Below are 19,707 nucleotides of genomic sequence, written 5' to 3' on the forward strand. Positions count from 1 at the left end.
AGGCCTGAGTGCAGCTACTTTTCTTCGCATTATAAGTCAGTAGATTTGGCTTGTACATGACAAGCTTGAACACGTTTTAATCGTGCCCTCTGGCTGGTTTTCAGTGAGAAGCATATGTCATGCTAAACCTGCTCCACCGACAGGAGCTGGGGCTGAGGTTCATTGCTCTCCTGATGCCTGCTGCCAATCACATGTGATATCCACCCTCCTCCAGCGTAACCATCAAAGCGTCAGTTACTACGCCACTGCAGAAAGCAGCATTCAGGGGGGCCTCCCTGAGTTTCATTCAATTGTTTTCTTTTATGACTTTGACTAAGGGCAACATTTATGACCTAAATTTATGTACTGCCTGTAGGGAATGAGAGAGAGAGAGAGAGAGAGAGAGAGCGCTGCTTGCTGTTTCATGGTTTATCTCCAGTGAATATTTCACCTCACAGATCACCATGAAAGCTACTGATTATGTGCAAGTCAAATCTGCTTAGCAAGGTATCTAGACATACAGTACATATCTATGCAACTCTTACTTGACCTTTGGTAACTCTATCAAAATGAGATCAGTATTAATATGTCCTCTATTATTCTTATTATGGGTGAAAACAGCAAACTAACCCCACTTATCCCAAGATCCTTGGATATGTTCATATTTTCACTGTATGAGCTGAATTTCTTTGTGTTCGTTGTTTCTTTTGAGTTTGTGGGACAAGAATATTCAACAGTACTGCCCTCGAGAGAGTGTTCAAACTCAAAGAAAAATGCCCTGCTGTTTTCAACCAGATATGTGAGAACCCTGCCATGAGCTGTGGCTTGGATTTATCCATGAAAACTTTTCTTCTTTCAATGAACAGTGAAAATGCTGGAGGGACAGGAGTGTTGTGCTGTAGAATCAGCTGGAATCTATGCACCCTGGAAACTCAGCTGACAGCAGGATATGAAGATGATTTTATTCCTGATGAGAGGGCCACTTTGAGAGTCAGAGGAGAGTAATTCCTGGAAAAATCTCAGACCTTTTTCTATATTGCTGTCCTGGGGAAGACACAACCGCAACTTTTTAAAAGCAAGCTGTCATGCAGCTCAGATGGGCAGTGGAAACAGTAAAGATTGCATGTCTTTCTGTTTCCATTAACAAGGGTGCTGCTCTCTTTGATGACGTGATCTTCATGAGTACATCATGGTCATTTAGGAGTGGAATGGTAAGTTATCTAACATTTTATATCTATTATGATATGGCCTCTTTCTAACTTGTTAGTTTTTGCTGTCACAATCTAATAGTGTTATTTCCTACCTATTTCAAATGTCTCCAGATTTTCCTAAAGAAATCTGGTCACCTTACTATGGGTGATGATTTGCTCTAATACATCTGCTCATTACATTTCTGTTACCATTCATCCTGTCTTTGCTATTACAACCAGCTGGCCAGTGGAGGAAGGGGGTCATCCTATATAGCTGGGTTCCTCCCGAGATTTCTTCCCATCGGGGAGTTTTTTTTCCTCATGTTACTGTTTCTCACAGTTTTTCCTTATAGTTAGAGTTTTTTCCATTGAGTTTTTTTATTCATGCTGTTTTTACAGCACTTGTACAGTTTTTGGGGGTTCAGGCCTGAGTTTTTGCCCAATTTATTTTTCTGTTTCCTCTCTAATGTCTTTGTTATAGTACCTCTGTAAAACATGCTACACAAGTAAACTTGAATTTAACTGAATCGAATTGGATTAAAATGAGTGACTACAGTTACTCTGTTAAAATTACATTAACATTACTGGTGCTAATGTCATTTATCACTGCAACGTAAAGAATAGTAAAATATATGGTATAGCACACAACAGAAATGGAACAGGAGGGTGGATATAATCTTGTGTGTGTTTATGTGAGTTTAATCTGTTAAAAAACTCAAAACCTGTAGGTTTCATCAACAACAAAAGGAAAATGTTTTATTATCTTAACTGTGCATACCAATAGGTCAATAACATCTATAAATTGGTAAGATAAGAAAAAGTTTCCATAGATTTGTCAATATAAAGGCCATGAACAGCAATACATTCATTAGTAACAGTATCTTTTTATACAATTTAAGGTGAAGAGTTATAGGTTCTCATAGCACCAAAGACACCAGGCTGAACATAAAAAAACAGTCTTATAAAACATGTTTTTTGGTCCCCTAAGGTAAAGGTGTCTTTTGGCAGAGAAGTAATGATTGAGTCAATGCTTAATGATGCAGGAATGTTCAGGCACGCAATGGCTTCCTGTGTTTCACTTTCCTGTTGGCCACTCTGGCTGACTCACCAGTCGGGCAGTGAGAAGTTTCCTTGTGAGACATGTGGCTCCAGGTGCATTGACCACACTGCAGCTGAGGAGCTTGACTCAGACAGCCAGAGGCTGCATGAGAGAGAGACTAGGTACATATGTGTGCGTGATAGAGAAATGTGAAATTATGTGTGTGTGAGTGAGTGTTTCTGTGTTTCTGCGTCTGTGTCTGTGCTTGTGTACCTGCATTCCACACTGTGTACGTGCGTGTGTGTGTGTGTGTGTGTGTGTGTGAGAGCGTGAGAGAGAGAGAGTGTGTGTGTGTGTGTGTGTGTGTGTGTGTGTGTATCTCCTACTCCAGCTCAATGACCAGTCTCCCTTCGTCATCGCTGCTGCTGGTGTCAGCCTCCTCCAGGCTGCTGTGGGCCGCTCTGACGGACGCCTCGCTGGCTCTCACGCTCAGCGACAGAGAGCAGTGTGCTGCACTGCTGTGTGAGAAGAAAGGCTGGGCACACGCTGCATCTGGTGCAGGCTGCTCTGATCGCTCTGCAGCTCTCCTCGCACTTGCCTGTGCTGTCTCTCTGAGGCCTTCATGCTGGACCCTGCTCTCCACAGACAGAAAGGTCCTCTGCAGCGGCTGGTTAGCCGCCATGCCGCGGCTAGCAGCCTGAGCTACCATCCCGCACCCCGTGTGGCCTGCATTCATAGGGAGAGGGCATGACTCTGGGGTGTGGCTCGGCTGGGCAGCTGATAGTGCGGGACACGGACCTCCATGCACCCCCCATTCCGTGGAGCGAGACTTCACATCTGAATAATGCCTCAGCGGGCCTTGACCAGCTCCATGACACCTGCTATCCCGGTGGGCAAGGAAGGTGTGTACAGCAGGAGCCTCACTTTGGGTAAGGGTCTGCGGCGTTTGCAAAGCACTGGTCTCACTTTGAGTGGGGGTCTCACTTTCGGTGGGAGTCTGGAGAATGTGCAAAATGCTAGTCTCTGCGTGTGTGTGAAGCTGAAAGGTGTGTGCAGCAGTGGTCTCTCTCTGGGTAGGAGTCTGTGGAAAGTATGGGAACACAGAGGAGTCTCTGTACGAGAGAGATCCGTTATCAGCAAGTATGTCCCTCACATCCTCCTCCTGTCAAAGAGAAAACAATGCATGACATTATCACAGAGCAAAAATGCCTTCATGTTATGCATGTTGTGTTATGTTCCGGTCAAATGAACCATCTCAGTGGACACTAGGATATTCTCTTACTGTAATCCGTTAAAGTTAAAGTGATCTTGTCCTTTGGCTTTCAATCATTTCTCTTATAAAGTTTCCAAGTTATCAAAGTGGAAGTTTTGGAAATATTATCAGTGTGCCAGTACTTCTGACAAGGTGTATGAATTTCAAGTGCCTTCTATTATTTTTGTAATTACAACAATTACAACTTCTCAGTTGAGATAGTGCTTAGATATTAAATTATTCTGAGAAAAAAATTACACAGAGAAAATGGTTTGTTAGTACAGAAAGCATGCAACTTTCTTTTCTGAATTCTGAGGCCTTGCTGTCAAACATAACACTGGCAACCAGTGCACTCACAAAGCAGATCTCTTCAGGTGAAAAGCCTTTGTAACTGTATGAATCTTTACAAAATATGCCTCAATGTCACATCACTACAACTTACCGTCTAAAAACAAAGTGGTGTTTTGCATAATGATAATGAAATAATAAAGTTTGACATGAGGGCAATTTAAACAGGAGCTTTGTATCAGAAATAATTTAGTTTTTTTAAAATCAGGTTACGGGACTAGCTTATGCTGCATTTAACACGTTTCATATTTTCTTGTGATGCAGATGTAAGAAATGCCTGAGTTGTATAATGCTTCACAAAATATTTTGCTATTGTGGTAGGCAGCAGTCTATGCTTGTTGTAATATGTAGCTAAAGTAATTATTCAAATAGCTCGGGGAAGCATTTTTTTTGTAATTACCAGAGTGCTGAGTTAGCAGTGTGTGGTTGCTGTGTTATTAGTACAGCAATGCTGGGATACAGTGTGTATTTGCTGTGTTGTTAGTACAGTACTACTTGGATACAGTGTGTAGTTGTGTTATTGTGATAGAATTTCATGAAGACAGTGTGTTGTTGTTGTTTTTTTAGTACAGTAAAGCAAGGAGGAAGTGCATTACAGGTCAAGATAGCGCCCTTACTGAGGTGGCCCCTTTGTGTGGCTCCGATGTAGGAGAGGTGCAGGGGTCGATCAAACCTCTCTTCTCCATCTCCCCACTGTCTGTTTCCTCCACCCCTCCTCTCTCTGTCGTTTCTCGCTGTCTGGAGCCCTGCTCCTCCGGCTCTCTGTCCGCCTGCTCCTCCAGGCTCTGACTGCTGGCCTGCGCCTCCTGCTCCTGCTGGGCTGCTGTGCCGCTGGCTGACAGGTGTCCTGGAGGGATAAACACCAATCAGCAGAAGGCACGAGTAGAGCCCACCCTCGCCTGTGTCTTACCTTATGCATCTGACAGGTTCCACTGAGCCTGTCAATGTGGAGACCCGTTAACTAACGTACAGTTCACCTTGACAAAACAGGAATTCTCAGAGCCTTTTCACTTTACCCCCTTGGCCAAATAATTTCCTTTCGAGCTCTTAGGTGCATGAGGTTTGAAAAATGTCCCTGCTTTACTGGGAAAATGATAGCTGTTGTAATAGGGTGGATCCAGCTTTACAGTGCATACCTGGTGTGAAAACAAATGTTGTCTCAGCACTAATCCACAGACAGCTAACCTGAAGAAATCCACACTGTAATTGCGACTCTTACTTTATTTTTCTGTTTTGGTCTTACCAATTCCCAAATAATGTGTCATGTGTGGTCTTAGACATTTTTCCTCTGTATTTGCACACATGGCTTATAGCTTATCTCATGGGGGGTAGAAAAAATCATAATAATTGAAAGCTTTCTTCAATATACACACTCAAATGCATTCAGAAATACCAACTAACATATGGTTCTATATGAAATACTGAAAATTGATCTGAAGTTCCAAAATTTGAAATGAAGAAGCAACGGTATTGATGAAAACCAATCGCTCTGATACTCTGAGTGTGTTTTGTTTGGCTGAACTCTAGCACAAGCCACAGGGCTGTCTTGCTCTGAGGAAAGCCGACGTTTACATTCCGGATCACATGTCAAGCGTCTGGACCGGAGACGACCGTAAAATCCCCCTCAAACCCCTGCGTCTGCTATCTGAGGAGTCCCCGGGGGAGCCTCTTCCACCGCCCTGCGATGAGCGCCATTCCTTCCAGTCTCCCAATCAATCAGAGGATTCAAGGGCCTGAGAGCTCCTGGCCTTCTGGTAAGCCTTTCGGCGCAGGCAGTCACAACACGAGACGATGGTGGAGAGCAAGGGGCGGCACGAATTGGGCCATTTACCAAGTATCCCTGTTGCAATTGAGCAATTAAGCCACCGCTGCAATTTTTGTGTTGTCTAACAACTCAGAAAAGCTCAGCAGCTTAACTGTTAAAACTCTGATCCCACTGCGTCTCTTGGTTATCTTTTTTTACACTTTTCTATATAACAATGGCCACGGTGTTTGTGGAAACAAAGATTAAAGGGTGGGTTTCCTTTTTGTTTATTCTGGCCCTTCCTGCTCAAACCTTTGACCGACCCCTGCTCTGTTATGGAGACTAATTCATGTAACCTTTAACCTTTTGTCACACCACCCTTTTGCCACTGGGGATCTCTTGATAGATCAAATACTACACTTCAAAACCATTCCCTTTTGATTGACCCTGGCTGATCAGCACTCCACAACCTATGTCTGTGAAAACAAGGAAGTGTGTTTCTTTTAAGGAAGCTTTGTGAAGTGTGATGCAAAAGGTTAACACAGCTTTTGAGGACAGAGATCTGAGATAAGAACTGTGGAAGGATTGCTGCTAAATGGAACACTTATGTGGATGTCTTGTTAGTTGGAGGATTTTCACATTTATTGTCAAAATGTATTGCATGATCTTTAAAATAAATGCTATTGGATTACCTTGAATGAGAGTGAATCTGAACCAGCAAAGCATGGGAATGCTGTTCAAATAACAGTCAGTTATTGCCACCTTGTGGCAAAACAGCATACACACTTTAAAGAGACATGTTTGAATTTATTAACAACTCTATGACATAACTGAACTGTTAAAGTTTTTATTTAATTAATTGATTTTTCTTACCTTTTTTGCTGTTTCGAACATAACGCTTTTAAGCAACATGTTGTGGGTTTAGATCTAAGCTGAGATAATGCTGTTGTATTCATAAGAAAAATACTTTGTCTTAAATCAATCCAGCAAAATCCAACAGCACAGCTGGTTAAAGATTATGTTTATGATAGTTTGTTGTATAAAGGCTTCAGCAATGGGATCATCAAAACCATGGTAAAAAAATGTATTTATTTATTTATTTATTTTTTTACAAATTATGGCCACCAAGGCATAGAAGAACTCACGTTTTCAGAGATTCTCTGTAATTCCATTGTTGGTTTGACCCCTTACTAAAAACCTTGCATAAATGAGTATGCTTTTTAAAGATCAGGAGTAAGTCATACTATTCCATACCTGCATCTATGGCTTGGCTCCCCTTCTGTGTGTCAGCAGAGGCACAGATCAGGGCACCATCGCTCTGCCTTCCCTCTGAAGCACAGCGAGGAGATGAGACACAGTTGTCTAAGACCATGTCCTCTTGACCTGTGGCCATGTTGTCCTTTGGGGCATTCTGTTCCAGGTTCTGATGAGAGGCAATTCGGTCCTGAGGTTCATTACTGCTGACCTGCATCTGGCTGCTTGTTAGGGAGCTAATGCCGCCCCCAGACAGAACCTTTCCCGAGGGTCCGGTTAAGAGTCCACACTGGGTGTTCGATGACTTCATAGGGAGCTGTGATTTCTCTGTTGAAGTGCCAGTGCCTGCCTCCCGGTCTTGGGAAAGAAGGACTTTCCTGTCCTGGCTAGGGCAGAGGAAAGATGGGGAGGATGCCTCTGTGCTCTGTCTGACAGTGCTCACGCCAGCCTGTGCCACGCAACTTCCTGGTGCCACCATACAGAACCCTCCCGATGTTTCTCTTGAATTTGCAACAGCTTCATTTGCAAAAAATCCACATTTGGTTTCACTCTGCTTACCCGTGCTGCATGGGACTCTTTGATTTAAAGGTGTGTGTTGGACTGAGACATGTACTAGTACTTTTCCTGAGCTCATGTCTGCTGCTGCAGAGGGAGACAGAGAGATGCCGGCAGCCAGGCACAGTTTGTGTTGGCCTGGGAGTGATGCTGAAAATGGTTCCTGTTGGCTGGCCCTTGGAGTTGGATGGGAAGCCTGTAAACATGGTTCTGTAGAGCTATTGTGTGCCAAGGCCTCTAGAACATGCCTCTCATTTTGGACCTGCTGTTGTGCTGTGGGTTCAGGAGGAACAGAGCCTGGTATTGCATTCTCAGAAGTGGCCTGCTGGGGGAGCTCTTGAGTCACACTTGGCAGACACATTTGGATGGAATCCAGTAACCCAGGGTTGGGTGTAAGTGGTGACACAGCTGTATGTGTACCCTGCTGGCTCAGGTCAGTGAGAAGGCTGCCACATCCCAGGACCCCCTGTTGGGTTTCTTTGGGTGCGTCTGTTTCACATTGCCTCACTGCTGGTGACTGTGTTATAGAGCCCTGAAACAGGCTTGGTCCTTCACAAGTTGAGGTCTGAACACTGTGCTGGGAGAATGCAGTGGGATGTGCAGTTTCAGAGCGTGGATGGATAAAGAGGCGGTTGGAGGCGGGTGAGAGGTGTGAGGTGGATGAAGTGTCTCCTACGCCCACAGGCTCAACAGAAGTGGGCCTCTCCATTCTGCTGGGGGCAGAGGAAGGACTAGCATTCTGGCAGTGCTTGGGATCTGAAGAGAAAATTCCATCTGGGCACCTAGCAACATCCCACACATGCTTGGGAGGAGGAGATAGTTTGTGATGTTTGTGAGCTGAAAGCATTTTGTTCTTTGGGCCTTGTGCGGTTAAGGGATCTCTGCAGTCCATATGAAGTGGGGGTACGGCTGCTGCATTGACTGCATTCTTCTGCACAGCCAGGGGCATCTCCATGAGTAGCTTCTGGTGTTGCTGCCCAGTCCCAGTTGTACAAGGAAAAGTCAAATAACCCCTCTCTTTAGTATCTGTCAAAGTCCGTTTTTCAGTTTTTGTGTGTGTATCTGCCAGAACTGAGCGCAAGTCTGGAATGTATGGCCTAGGGTAAGGACTCCTGTCTACGGTAGCAGTGGAAGAGGCCATGGAAGATGGTGGGGCCTGGCTGTATAATAGCACAGGGCAATCTGCTGTATTAGCTGTGATTCTTTGTTGTGGCAGGCTGCCTTGACAACACACCCCCATTGTGTTAACTGACACCGTCTTGCTCGGTTCCTGATTTGGACGTTCAGAATTCCTTTTCAATGGAGGGAGGCCATAGTCCGCAGGCCTACACTGATTGTGTGTATGTGGCACTGTGCGTAAACAAGCAAACTGACCCTCGGTTTTCCTGAGTTCTGAGCCACCTGCTTCATGACCAGAGACCACTGAGGTTTGATCACCCTCGCTAATGCCTGTATGAGCTGATTGATTTGTGAAATCTTGGGAGGGTGTAGGAATGGATTTTAAAAGAGGGAAATTCTTTTGTGGAGAACTTTCACAGCTCTGGTACTCCTGGTGTTGTTCTGTGTGGGAGAAAATCTCACAGTATGAAGGGATGGAGGGTCCTGCTAACTGTGCGCTGGATGCCTGGTGTGTCAAACTGGTGTGTGCCACGTCTGTAGCACTGCGTCCTTCTGCATTGTCAGCAAGCAGCTGTGCATACTGAGAAATGTTCAGTTGCTGTGAGACGCTTTGCTGCTGTATTTCTGCTCCATTATTTTCCACGGCTGCCCTGGAGATATCCTGACAGACACTTGCCTCCAGCTGGGAGTCCTGAGTACTTAGTTGAGCTTCCGTGAGTGACAGCTGGTCATCAGAAATGATCTGCAGGAATATTTGTATGTCTCCTGTCTTCACATAGTCTGTCTCTTCGGAAGCAGCTTGTGATACTCCCTTCAACACTATGACCTGTCCCGCAGACAGCGATTCCACCATGGGAAAATGAGTGTTGCAATTTGCGCAGACTGAGTTGGGCGTAGCAGTATTGCTTAGTTTTGGGGTTGCGGTGCATGTAGCACTGTGTTGGGGTGAGCTGGTGTGCATCTGTCCCAAGGTTGATGCAGCTGTGTGGCTCATCTCTGGGATTGGGGTGGGTGTAACATTGTGGCTCTGTTCAGATGTAAGTGTGGGTCGAGCAGTGTGAATGTGTCCTGAAGTGGATGGAGAAGTGGGACTCAGTCCAGAGGCTGTGGTGTGTGAAGCAGCACAAGCCTCAGAGGGTGTGGATAAGGCAGTGGGTGTGTGAGTCGATGGTGGTTTGGATGTAGGAGAGTGGTTCTGTTTAATGGCTGGTTTCGGTTTAGAAGTGTTACTAGTTTTGGGGGCGATAGTGGGTGCAGACGTGTGACTCTGTTCTGACGTGGAAGTGGGTATAGGAGGGAGGCTTTGTTCTGAAGTGGGAGTGGGTATAGGAGCAATGCTCTGTTCTGAAGTGGGAGTGGGTATGAGAAAGAGGTTCTGTTCTGAAGTGGGAGTGGGTATGAGAAGGAGGTTCTGTTCTGAAGTGGGAGTGGGTATAGGAGGGAGGCTCTGTGCTGAAGTGGGAGTGCGTATAGGAGGGAGGCTTTGTTCTGAAGTGGGAGTGGGTATAGGAGCGAGGCTTTGTTCTGAAGTGGGAGTGGGTATAGGAGGGAGGTTCTGTTCTGAAGTGGGAGCGGGTATAGGAGGGAGGCTTTGTTCTGAAGTGGGAGTTGGTATAGGAGGGAGGCTTTGTTCTGAAGTGGGAGTGGGTATAGGAGCAAGGCTTTGTTCTGAAGTGGGAGTGGGTATAGGAGGGAGGTTCTGTTCTGAAGTGGGAGTGGGTATAGGAGAGAAGCTCTGTTCTGAAGTGGGAGTAGGTATAGGAGGGAGGCTCTGTTCTGATGTGGGAGTGGGTATAGAAGGGAGGTTCTGTTCTGAAGTGGGAGTGGGTATAGGAGGGAGTCTCTGTTCTGAAGTGATAGTGGGTATAGGAGGGAGGCTCTGTTCTGAAGTGGGAGTGGGTATAGAAGGGAGGCTCTGTTCTGAGTCTATGGCTGGTATTGAAGTAAGGCTCTTTTCCAATACTGGAATAGCAGTGATGTCCTGTTCCAATGTTGGTATAACAGTCAGGCCTTGTTCAGATGCTGGTATAGTCCTGAGCCTCTGTTCCAATGCTGGTGTAGCAGGAAGGCTCTGTTCCGAAACTGCAGAATGGGGAAGCTTGAGCTGGTACTTGGGTAGGAAGCTTGACTTGGTTAATGCAGACACGCTGGGTGTAGCAGGGACACATAACCTGCCCACATTCACTAAGGATGGAAGTGAGTCATGTTCCTTAGCCTGAAATGGTCTCTGATTCATTTGGCGGCTGATGAAACATAGGTTTAGGTCCATTCTGCTACTCTGGTGTTGCAACTGTAGCTTGTTGCTATCACCCCTCTTTGTCGGGTGGGTGTATTTAGGGGTGTCACTGCTGCAGAAAGCGAGAGAGGGTTGACTCGGTCTGACAAGGCTGTTATCGTCTGCCTTACTGATCATGCTGGCCAGAACATTGTGTCTCTTCTCCCCCAAGTCCATGATGTCCACTAGCATGCCCGTGTCATCTTCTGTTCTCTGTTTCTTCCTTTCTGATGGAAGATGACTGAGGCACTGTGGTGTGGTGTTGTGTTCCGTATTCTGTTCTTTCTGGATGATGCTTTTCACAAGGCTCGCCCTGCTGCCATTTGTGCTGTCTGGGGCTGGAAGGCTCCCTTGCCTGACCACACAATGGTGCATTGTGCTGGACGGATTTGACAACGATGGTCTCCGGAGATTTGGTTCTGAGGAAAGTTGGCTGATGTGGCCATGTGCTGGTTGAGATCCACACGTAGAGGGCCGGCTATGTGGAAGGCATTGTGTACGGTGTGTGGTTTGAATACTGGTGCCAGCAGAAGCAAACTCTGCAGTAGACACTGCAGAAGTGACAGGTTCTGGGAGTGAGGCAGTGTTCCTGCTCTGAATCTCGTGCACTTTGCCTTGCTCCGTGCTGACCACAGCTTTCTTTGCTCTCAACGACCCATGATCTGAACCTTTCTCCGTGTTATACAGCTTTGTGAAGGTTCCACCTCCATACATGTGCCACTTGTTGTAGGAGAACTTCTGAGCTTTTTTCCTGCGACATTTCCCGCCACCAGATTCACAAATGGCATCAATAGAGTCCCCGTCTGAGCCGAGGCTGCTGGGATAGCTCTCTTCCACAGATGAGGTCACATTGAGGCCTTCACCTGCAGGCAGACAGTCAACTGCAGATTGCCGGACAAGAGACCGGTGATGTGAGGACTGCTGGTCCACAGATTTCATGACAAATTCACCAGAGTAAAGTTGTCCAGAGCTGTCCCTTCGGCCCACCGGTACAGCTTCTCTTTGATAGTGTCGATGTTGGCTGCTTCTCTCCAGTCCTGGGCTACCTAAACTGAATGGCAAGGAGCTGCTTCGTGTTAGAGGTGTGTGATCAAGACTGGTAGATTGTTGGGTGGGCACAGAGTTGTACAAGGCCTGCTTCACTCTCCAGTCTGGGCTCTGCTGGCTGGAGGCCATGCTCATCTGCTTACTGGTCCTCATTTCAAAATGGAAGGAGTCTTTGTAGGTGTACGGCATGGGGAGGTCGATGCTGCCCTGCTTTGACAGCACTGTCTTCCGTGGCCTCACATTCTCCAGGCGCTTGTCATCCACCAGGGTTTCATTTTCAGATATAAGCTTGGAGATGCGCTCCTCCAGCTTCCTCTTCTCCAGCATTGACACTCTGCTTTTGGCCCCGGCAGCAGCAACAGGTTCTCTGGGGTTCTCCAGGACCCCAACGTCCTCCTGATGTTCCATACTGGACTCTGTGAGGGACTCCATGCTGTGGTCATGCAGAGTACTGCTTGGGCTGGAGTTCCAGTTCTGCTCATTGCACTCTGAGAAGCCGGAGTCTGTGCTGTCGTGGGACTGGGACTTCCCCCTGGATGTGCTGGACTCCCACTGTTTGGAGAAGAAGGTGGCCTCCTGCCTCTGTAGAAAGAGGTGACGATTTGGTGTCAGGGGAGCCGAAGGTGGCTTCTGCTCCCCCTCAGCCTTTGGTGGCTTTGCTGCTGGGGCGGTCCCTACACCCAGTAACGGCTCTCCCTTTTGGACAATGGAGCTCAGTTTCTCCTGGTTTCCATTCACAGGAGCAAGAATGAGTCCCACCAGAGCAGCCTGATGTAAAGCCCAACCTGTGTCTGACCCAATCTTTCCCAGGGCAGCAGGGGGTTGAGTGGAACTGGAGGTGATGCAAGGAGTCACTGGAGGTGCACAAACCTCCCTCTCAAAGCTTTCCAAGTCTTCACTCTGTGCTCCCAGGGAGGGGCTGCTAGAGCAAGTGTCCCCGGAGCCAGGGATGCTCTCCTGGCTGCTGAAGCTGCCCTTCTCTGATTCGCTAGAGAGGCGGGCATGGGCCTGCGTGCGCTTGTGCTTATACAGGTTGCTCTGGGTCTTGAAGGCGATCCCGCAGATGGTGCAGGGGTAAGGGCGCTCCCCCGTATGGCAGCGCAGGTGCTTCTCCAGGACGCTGGGCTTCAGGCAGTCCCGACCGCAGTGTGGGCACATGTGTTTCCCAGCGGATTTGGGCCTGGTGGGTGTGGCGGCCACCCCTGACCTCTGACCTTGCTGCGGGAGATGCATCCCGCTGGTGATGTGGAAGGTCAGGAGGGGCAGGGCCTGCTTTGTGGGGAGCGGAGAGATGGACAGGGGAAGGGCCACGGCATCCTGGCTGGTAGGTGGTCCCGGATGTGCCATCTGCGGGTACAGTGGCAGCCTGCCCAGCGTTTGAAGATACATGGCTGTCAGAGGGGCCTGCGTTTCATGCATCCTGTCCTCCCCCTGCGCTGTGACTGAGCCGCCAGGGGCTGGAATGCTTACAAAGCCCTGCTTGCTGGTCTCCATGGCAACCACTCCAGCTCGTGATGGTATTAGACAGGGCCGCTAATTACCTGGGAAAGAAACACAATTTACATTAGTGCTATGCTAACCAAGTAGATTGCTGCATAGTAGAACAGTCACATTGTAAGTGTATCTCAATTGCACAGGAAAAAAATACATCATTGCTTGATCTTCTGTTAGCTTGTTGACATTCCACGGCACTGAACTGAGTAGGTATAGGTTGAAAGCTATTTGTTTTGCATGTGGTGTGTGAGTGTGCGTGTGAGAAAAAGAGAATAGTGCACTGTAGGGTGCAAAACCGATGCCATAATCTATGACCCAATTAATTTATCAGTGAAAAAAAATGTAACATGAGTTTTGATCTCACTCATCAAATGTCAGGGAGTTTTGCATCAAAGGTCAGGCCTGGCAACAGATGGTGTTTACTGCAGTGTTAAGAGCTCAGTCAGTAAAAGTCACAAAGACCCGAAGGTGCTAGAGAAACACTGCCTTGCAGGAATCATCGTCTCTCTATTTCTCACTCTGCGTGGACCAGCAGCATGCTCCTGATTTGCAGGCAGAGCAGGCGATGGAGATGTTATCGTGCACAGCGCTGAGTGCGGTTAGAGTGACTCACCAACAAGAGGAGACTGTGAGTACCCTCATCTGCTGGAATGTGAAATTAGTTTGTGTGGTGCTGCAAGCCCACTGAAATTAGACTGTAACTTAAGCTAACCTATAGCACACTGCACAATAAGCATACTTTTTTGTTGCAGTTGGACCTAATTCTATAGCATTTCTGCACAACCCAGAAAATTAGTGATTTAAAAACTTTGTCTTTACCATGAAAAATAAAAAATACCATTACACTTCTTGGAGATATAGTGTTGGTGGCTATAGCAAGTGGTAGGCAATCACTGCTATAACAGTAATGTGACATAACATTTTTGTTAGTACAAGGAAATGTGTTCCACATGGTGATCTTGTTTGTGGAGGTAAGCAAAGTCTGTTCCAGCCAAATACACCTGTATCAAATTTACAGTATATGTTTACTCTATGAGTTGTATTTCACGGTGGGATTTCTGTCAGTGAACTTTCCATCCACATACATTTGGCCCATTGACCAGAGATTATGTTATCCTAACCAAAATACATGGTAAGGCAGTGGTCATGCAACCAGTTTAAAGTAATACCTGACACCAGTTCCCTTCACCTGGTCCCACTTTGACCCACCATCCTCAATTTATGTATGGAACAACCACAGTATTATTGCAGAGATTGTTTCATATAAGTGTCTTTGTTTCCTCCCTGCCTTATATAGATTAGCTGGATGCATCTCAAACCTTGAGTTTGAATTGAGTCCGTGAATTCAATCTTTTTGATAAAATAGCCCTTTGATGGTAGCACTGTTGAGCACAATTTGTACAGTACATTACAGTACATTTACACATATACATCACCATCTTTGTATGAAATTATTAATTTTTCAAAACACACAAATGAATAGGACATCACAAATGCCTTTGCTTTAGAACTTCCTAGCATAGCTATGTAGGTAATGCTTGCAGCTATTGTGAGAAAGGCCACAGTAAGTGAAAAATGATTACAGCACTGACTTTTTCTTTAACCTTTATAATGTTGGCACTTAGTGCAATGTTTTGTTGTGCTGGGTGTGAACCAACAACTACAACTACCAGTGGTCACAAAAGATGAAGTTTAAAAGCTTAAACTGTGGCTATTGTTTTCTCTTGAGAGGAAAGAACACATAAAAATAAAGCACACACAAACTCATTTCTTCTGAGCTGGAAATATACATCACAATGATTTCTAAAAACATAGTCTGATATAAAACACTGTTCATCTCTTCCTTTCAGCATTCAGATGCAGATAAGACCATGGCACACCAATCCTTTTAAATCATAAATCTCACTGACTGACTGTTTTACCCTACATATTATTTCTGCTTCCGCTAGTTCTACTGCAGCATTGTAGACTGTACAGCGCCTCTAGGTGGATGTTTAAAAGCAGCGGAGGGGCTATGGGTTACTCACCCTATCCCAGAGCAATGCTGTTGGCGTGGCGATCCACCCGGTCATCTCTATGGCTCACAGCTGTCCAATGAGCAGCCTGGGACGGCCGCGATCGGCGCTAAGCTGTTCAGCTCCATACGTAGGAGGAGAGAGACGTGCTGTTACCCCGTCTCTCCGCTCTGGCTCTTTGTTGTTCCTCTTCTGTCTTTCAGTTTTCTTTTATGCAGTGTGGGGAACTGTAACTTGTGAGGCTAACAAAAAAAAACCCTGTTCCAGCTTTCATGTAAATGAGAGAAAAAGAAGACGCAGCAGAGAGAGAGAGAGATAAACAGACAGAGTGAGAGAAATAGAGTGGGAGAGTGTGGGCGAGAGAGGAGAGATGCCTGTAAAGGCACTTTTGAACACAAAGGCAAGTTGGTATCACTGAGAGTGTGGTAGGCAGATAGGAAGCAGGGGGTGAGATGGAGTGAAAAGAAGCAATGAACAGAGGAGTGGCGAGAAAGAGAGCAGAACTGAAAGTGATGACGGAATCCTAACAGAAAGGGGAAGTGAGCAGAGGCAGGCTTACCTTCAACTCTATATCTAACGCAGTCTGATGGCTACACTGCACCGCTCGGCTCGTATGAGTCAATACCTGACTTCTTGCTCCAGCACACTCACTCACTCACTCCCACACTCACTCACTCACTCACTCGCTCACTCACACCCACACCCACACTCACAGAGGAGAGGAGCAGCGAGCATGTGTGGGTGTTGTGAGCTTGCGGGGGTGGACCAGTAGCCAAGATGCTAAACCTCTGAGAAAAAAAAAGCATAAGTGGTAGAGTAGGAGAGACTCGACACAATGGGTTTCCACTAATGGTCTGCGCTCATCCAACAGGACAAGAGGAGTTGGGCTGGATACGAATTGGTGAGGGGGGACTCCAGGGAGGGCTCCAGCTGGCAGAACCCCCGCCACCACCAGCACCGCACAGCCTGCCTGCTTGCCGCCTCCATCAGAGCCTCCATCTGTACCCAGACTGTGGAGGAGTGTGTGGGTTGATGAGGGCAGCTGCCGGCACGGGATGCAATGTGATGCTCTTCGCAAGACGAGGTGCGGTTCCCTATGTGTGAGGATGGTGGGGACATGAGCAATGACCCTGCTTTTTTTCTTGTCTTTTCTTTTCAGTTTTAATTGCAGTGTCCACTGTGGGCTTCCGTGTGGGTGTGACCACAACACCATGTCCAGGATGGTAAACGATAAGAAGAGTAAATGAAGACATTAATTTTGCACACAGAATTAACAAGCAAAGCCAGGATATCTGTGCACAAATCTTGGTAGAGAAGCTTACTTAAACTGTCAGAAATGGTGTTAGCTATTAGTGGTCTGGTTTATATTTACATTTGTATTGCCACTACTGTACGTTAACTGTAATGCTATCAAAAAGTGTATTTGATTAACTGCCACTGTTCCTCCTTATTTACAGCGACCTTCTCTTTATTTACAGACTGGTGTTCTGGGAAGTCGTTATTTACTGGAAGTGAAAACGCCCAATGTATTCTAAGGAATGGATACAACATATGTTTTAAATATATTTTCACTGGATAAGCAGTTGTAGACTTTTTCCAAATTGTTTTTAAAGCTGTTAATGGCTCCTGAGTGCACAATGAAATAGCAGAGCTATCAATCATAAGTTCTTTACATGCAATTTAGGATCTGGGTACAAAAAGAGAAAAGGCCTATGTGTGCACGTGTATTTGTTTTTCTATTTGCGCGTTTGCATGTTTCTATATACATGCGTATGTTTTTATGTGCATGTGCATTAGCTCCCCTCCCCCACCCTTGTGGTGATTATCTCTGCTCCTAATTAATGCTTGGCATTGAAACATGGTTGAGAGCCTGCTTGCTGTTTTGTGCCCTCATTTATAAAGCAGAGAATTCTGTTCATTTTGACCACCCATTCTCCCTCTTTCTCTCTCTCTCTGCCATACACATACACACACGTATACGTACACATGCATGCATGAAAGGCACGCTCACAAACACACACATGGATGCATACACATACATGCAGGATAGGCACAAACACACACACACACAGAGGCAGAATGAAAATAAAAATAGGCTCTTCATGCTGAATCTGTGAATCTACAGTACAAAGAATGGGAAAAATGAGACTGATCAAAACTGAAGCACAACAAACAAGGTGAACAAGGGTGCTTAATGAGCAGAATTTTTAATAGTTCCTGTATAAAATTTGCTCTTTAAATAGTGATATTTAAATAAAGGTCAGCAGAGCAGCCTTACAGTATAATATCATTTCAAGATCTTATGAATTAATATCCCTTTTAGTTGTCATCACCTTTTGTTTCTTCACAGTTGATTTCAAATCAGCTTGTGTGCCATCGTACATTTGCTCACCATCTCCATTAAAACAAAGGGCATATGGCAGAGTAACTTCTGGCACAGGCAGATTGGAGAAGCTTCCCGTATAGTTCTCTTTACACTCAATTGTGCTGTCTGTCCCCATGTACTTAAACTCATTATGTATAAAATGCTCAACCTCTCCACATGTAGGATTCAATAATGTATGTACAGCAAACACCAGGAATGGTGAGACTGTATCTATCTGTATCTATCCAACAAGCATATGATCTAATCTATGTCAGAGGTCTTATCTTGACTGAAACCACATTATCAGTTTGCTTTCCTGTTAAAAGATGAATATACTGCCTTATATTGTAAATATTGTATGTGGACTTTCTAGAAAATAGTGATGATATACTACACAGTAGTGTAATATATTGCAATATGTAATACATTTGTAACACGTATTTCCAATACAGTAGGGACCAAAAGTCTGAGGACATCATTTATACTTCTTATTGTTGTCCTGGTTGTTTTTATCAAGGAATGAGGCATCAAGTAACACCAACAGATCATTTTTGGGAACCATTGAGAAAGTGCTGGGATGTGTAAGTTGTGTAAGTCGTACTGGATAAGAGCGTCTGCTAAATGCCTGTAATATAATGAAATGGAAGATGAGGTGTTGCATAAGCTGGTGGAATCAATGCCAAGTGAAAGTGGTAATGAAAATGAAAGGTGAACAAAGTACTAACATTTTTTGACCTTCAATAAATACCCACATACTTTTTTGACATTATTAAATTAACGTGTTCTTCGATAGAGAACCATAGCATAGCATTGTAATTGTATCAGCCATTGATAAATAATAAAAACAATCAGTTCTTGGTAGAGTCAGTGGACCTTTGTTCCCCACTGTATGTATAAATACATTGTAAAATAAAATGTTTATATGGTTTGTAAATATATATATATTATATATATATATATATATATATATATTTTTTTTTTACAAACTATATACATTTTATTTTACAATTTATTTATAAGAAAGGGAAGGAGGAGAGACAGTTATTGAGAAAACATAATGAGTGGCCAGTAGCAGAAGAGTTTGGCCCTAGTATTGTCACGTTTGAATTCAGGTACAGGGTATAATTATTACAGACACTATACAATGTTTATAAAAACTACACATTACATTAACATATAATTAAGTGATTATAAGGTATTTCTTTGTATTTCCACTGATGTCCAGTCTTATTAGCTTTAAACCTTTGGTATACAAGTGTATCTGCATGAACTGAACTGTAAGGGATCGTATGTTTTGGCTGGAGCCGTTAAAACGACTAAGCAGGCTACGTAACACTAAACATGACATAACTGTTGTAGCTGAAAAATCCTTCACTCTGGATAGGGACATTTTACAACCATCATATTTCCATTTGTTTACATATATGTTTTAATTTTGGGACTAGGGAATTGAAGTTGACAAAATATATTACTTTAATTTCTGGCGATAAAACAAAATGAGAAATTGTAGGATGAGAAAAGGCATCAGCCTCTTTGGATAAAACAAATGTCGTTCAACATCTTTTAATTCACATGCAATATGATATGCATAAAAAATATGTTTTCTACTTATAGTAACATCAGTCTTAATATTATTACGAGCAGTGTTGGGTTGAATGGCCTGTTCTCGTCTTACACTATGTTATGTTATATTATATTATTAAAAGGCAGTTTATTTCTTTTTCCAGTTCAAATATTATTTTCATGTAGATGCATGGCTGGAACATTAGTGAAATTATTATGACACAGATTGGATTATGTTATTCCAATCTTTGGCTTTATCATTTGAATTAATATGTTTGAACTCTTTCCAGTATAACAGATACTGTATGTAGTGCAATGACTTAGTAAAGCATATCTGTATTTTACACATATAGCACTATTCTGGGAGGTACAGTACAAGATACAGAAAGATGTAAAAACATTGGTATTGTATTCTATCTACTGTATCATAACTGATATTGCATATAGATTTCAGGTTTTAAAAAAAAT

The 19,707-nt window shown here is 44.7% G+C and overlaps 1 protein-coding gene and 1 long non-coding RNA gene across 3 annotated transcripts; one reads left to right on the top strand and one right to left on the bottom strand.

The window, feature by feature from the left end:
• Positions 1 to 1,898: 1,898 nt before the first annotated feature.
• Positions 1,899 to 15,463, bottom strand: znf831 (zinc finger protein 831). The gene is made up of 4 exons (XM_064304942.1): positions 15,324 to 15,463; positions 6,807 to 13,343; positions 4,426 to 4,655; positions 1,899 to 3,370 (listed from the first exon to the last, which is right to left on the bottom strand). The coding sequence occupies exons 2-4, from the start codon at positions 13,294 to 13,296 to the stop codon at positions 2,591 to 2,593; spliced, it is 7,500 nt and encodes a 2,499-aa protein (XP_064161012.1). The 5' UTR covers positions 13,297 to 13,343; positions 15,324 to 15,463; the 3' UTR covers positions 1,899 to 2,590.
• LOC135237630 (uncharacterized) lies at positions 4,652 to 18,539 on the top strand. 2 transcript variants are annotated; one of them, XR_010324879.1, is made up of 3 exons: positions 4,652 to 5,562; positions 16,183 to 16,395; positions 16,790 to 18,539. It is a non-coding gene; the product is annotated as an uncharacterized LOC135237630 (long non-coding RNA). The 2 variants fall into 2 exon arrangements; XR_010324878.1 differs by lacking the exon at positions 4,652 to 5,562 and having other exon boundaries at positions 16,011 to 16,395.
• Positions 18,540 to 19,707: the final 1,168 nt, after the last annotated feature.

The sequence above is a fragment of the Anguilla rostrata genome, chromosome 13 (genome assembly GCF_018555375.3).
Source record: "Anguilla rostrata isolate EN2019 chromosome 13, ASM1855537v3, whole genome shotgun sequence".
In the NCBI taxonomy this organism is placed as follows: Eukaryota; Metazoa; Chordata; class Actinopteri; order Anguilliformes; family Anguillidae; genus Anguilla; species Anguilla rostrata.

Coding starts and splice junctions, on each gene's coding strand:
- znf831 (XM_064304942.1), bottom strand. CDS start 13,296: ATGGAGACCAGCAAGCAGGGCTTTGTAAGCATTCCAGCCCCTGGCGGC. Junction 4,656..6,806: donor GAGCCAAGCCATAGATGCAG/GTATGGAATAGT, acceptor TTATCCCTCCAG/GACACCTGTCAGCCAGCGGC. Junction 3,371..4,425: donor CACACAAAGGGGCCACCTCA/GTAAGGGCGCTA, acceptor TCTCTTTGACAG/GAGGAGGATGTGAGGGACAT.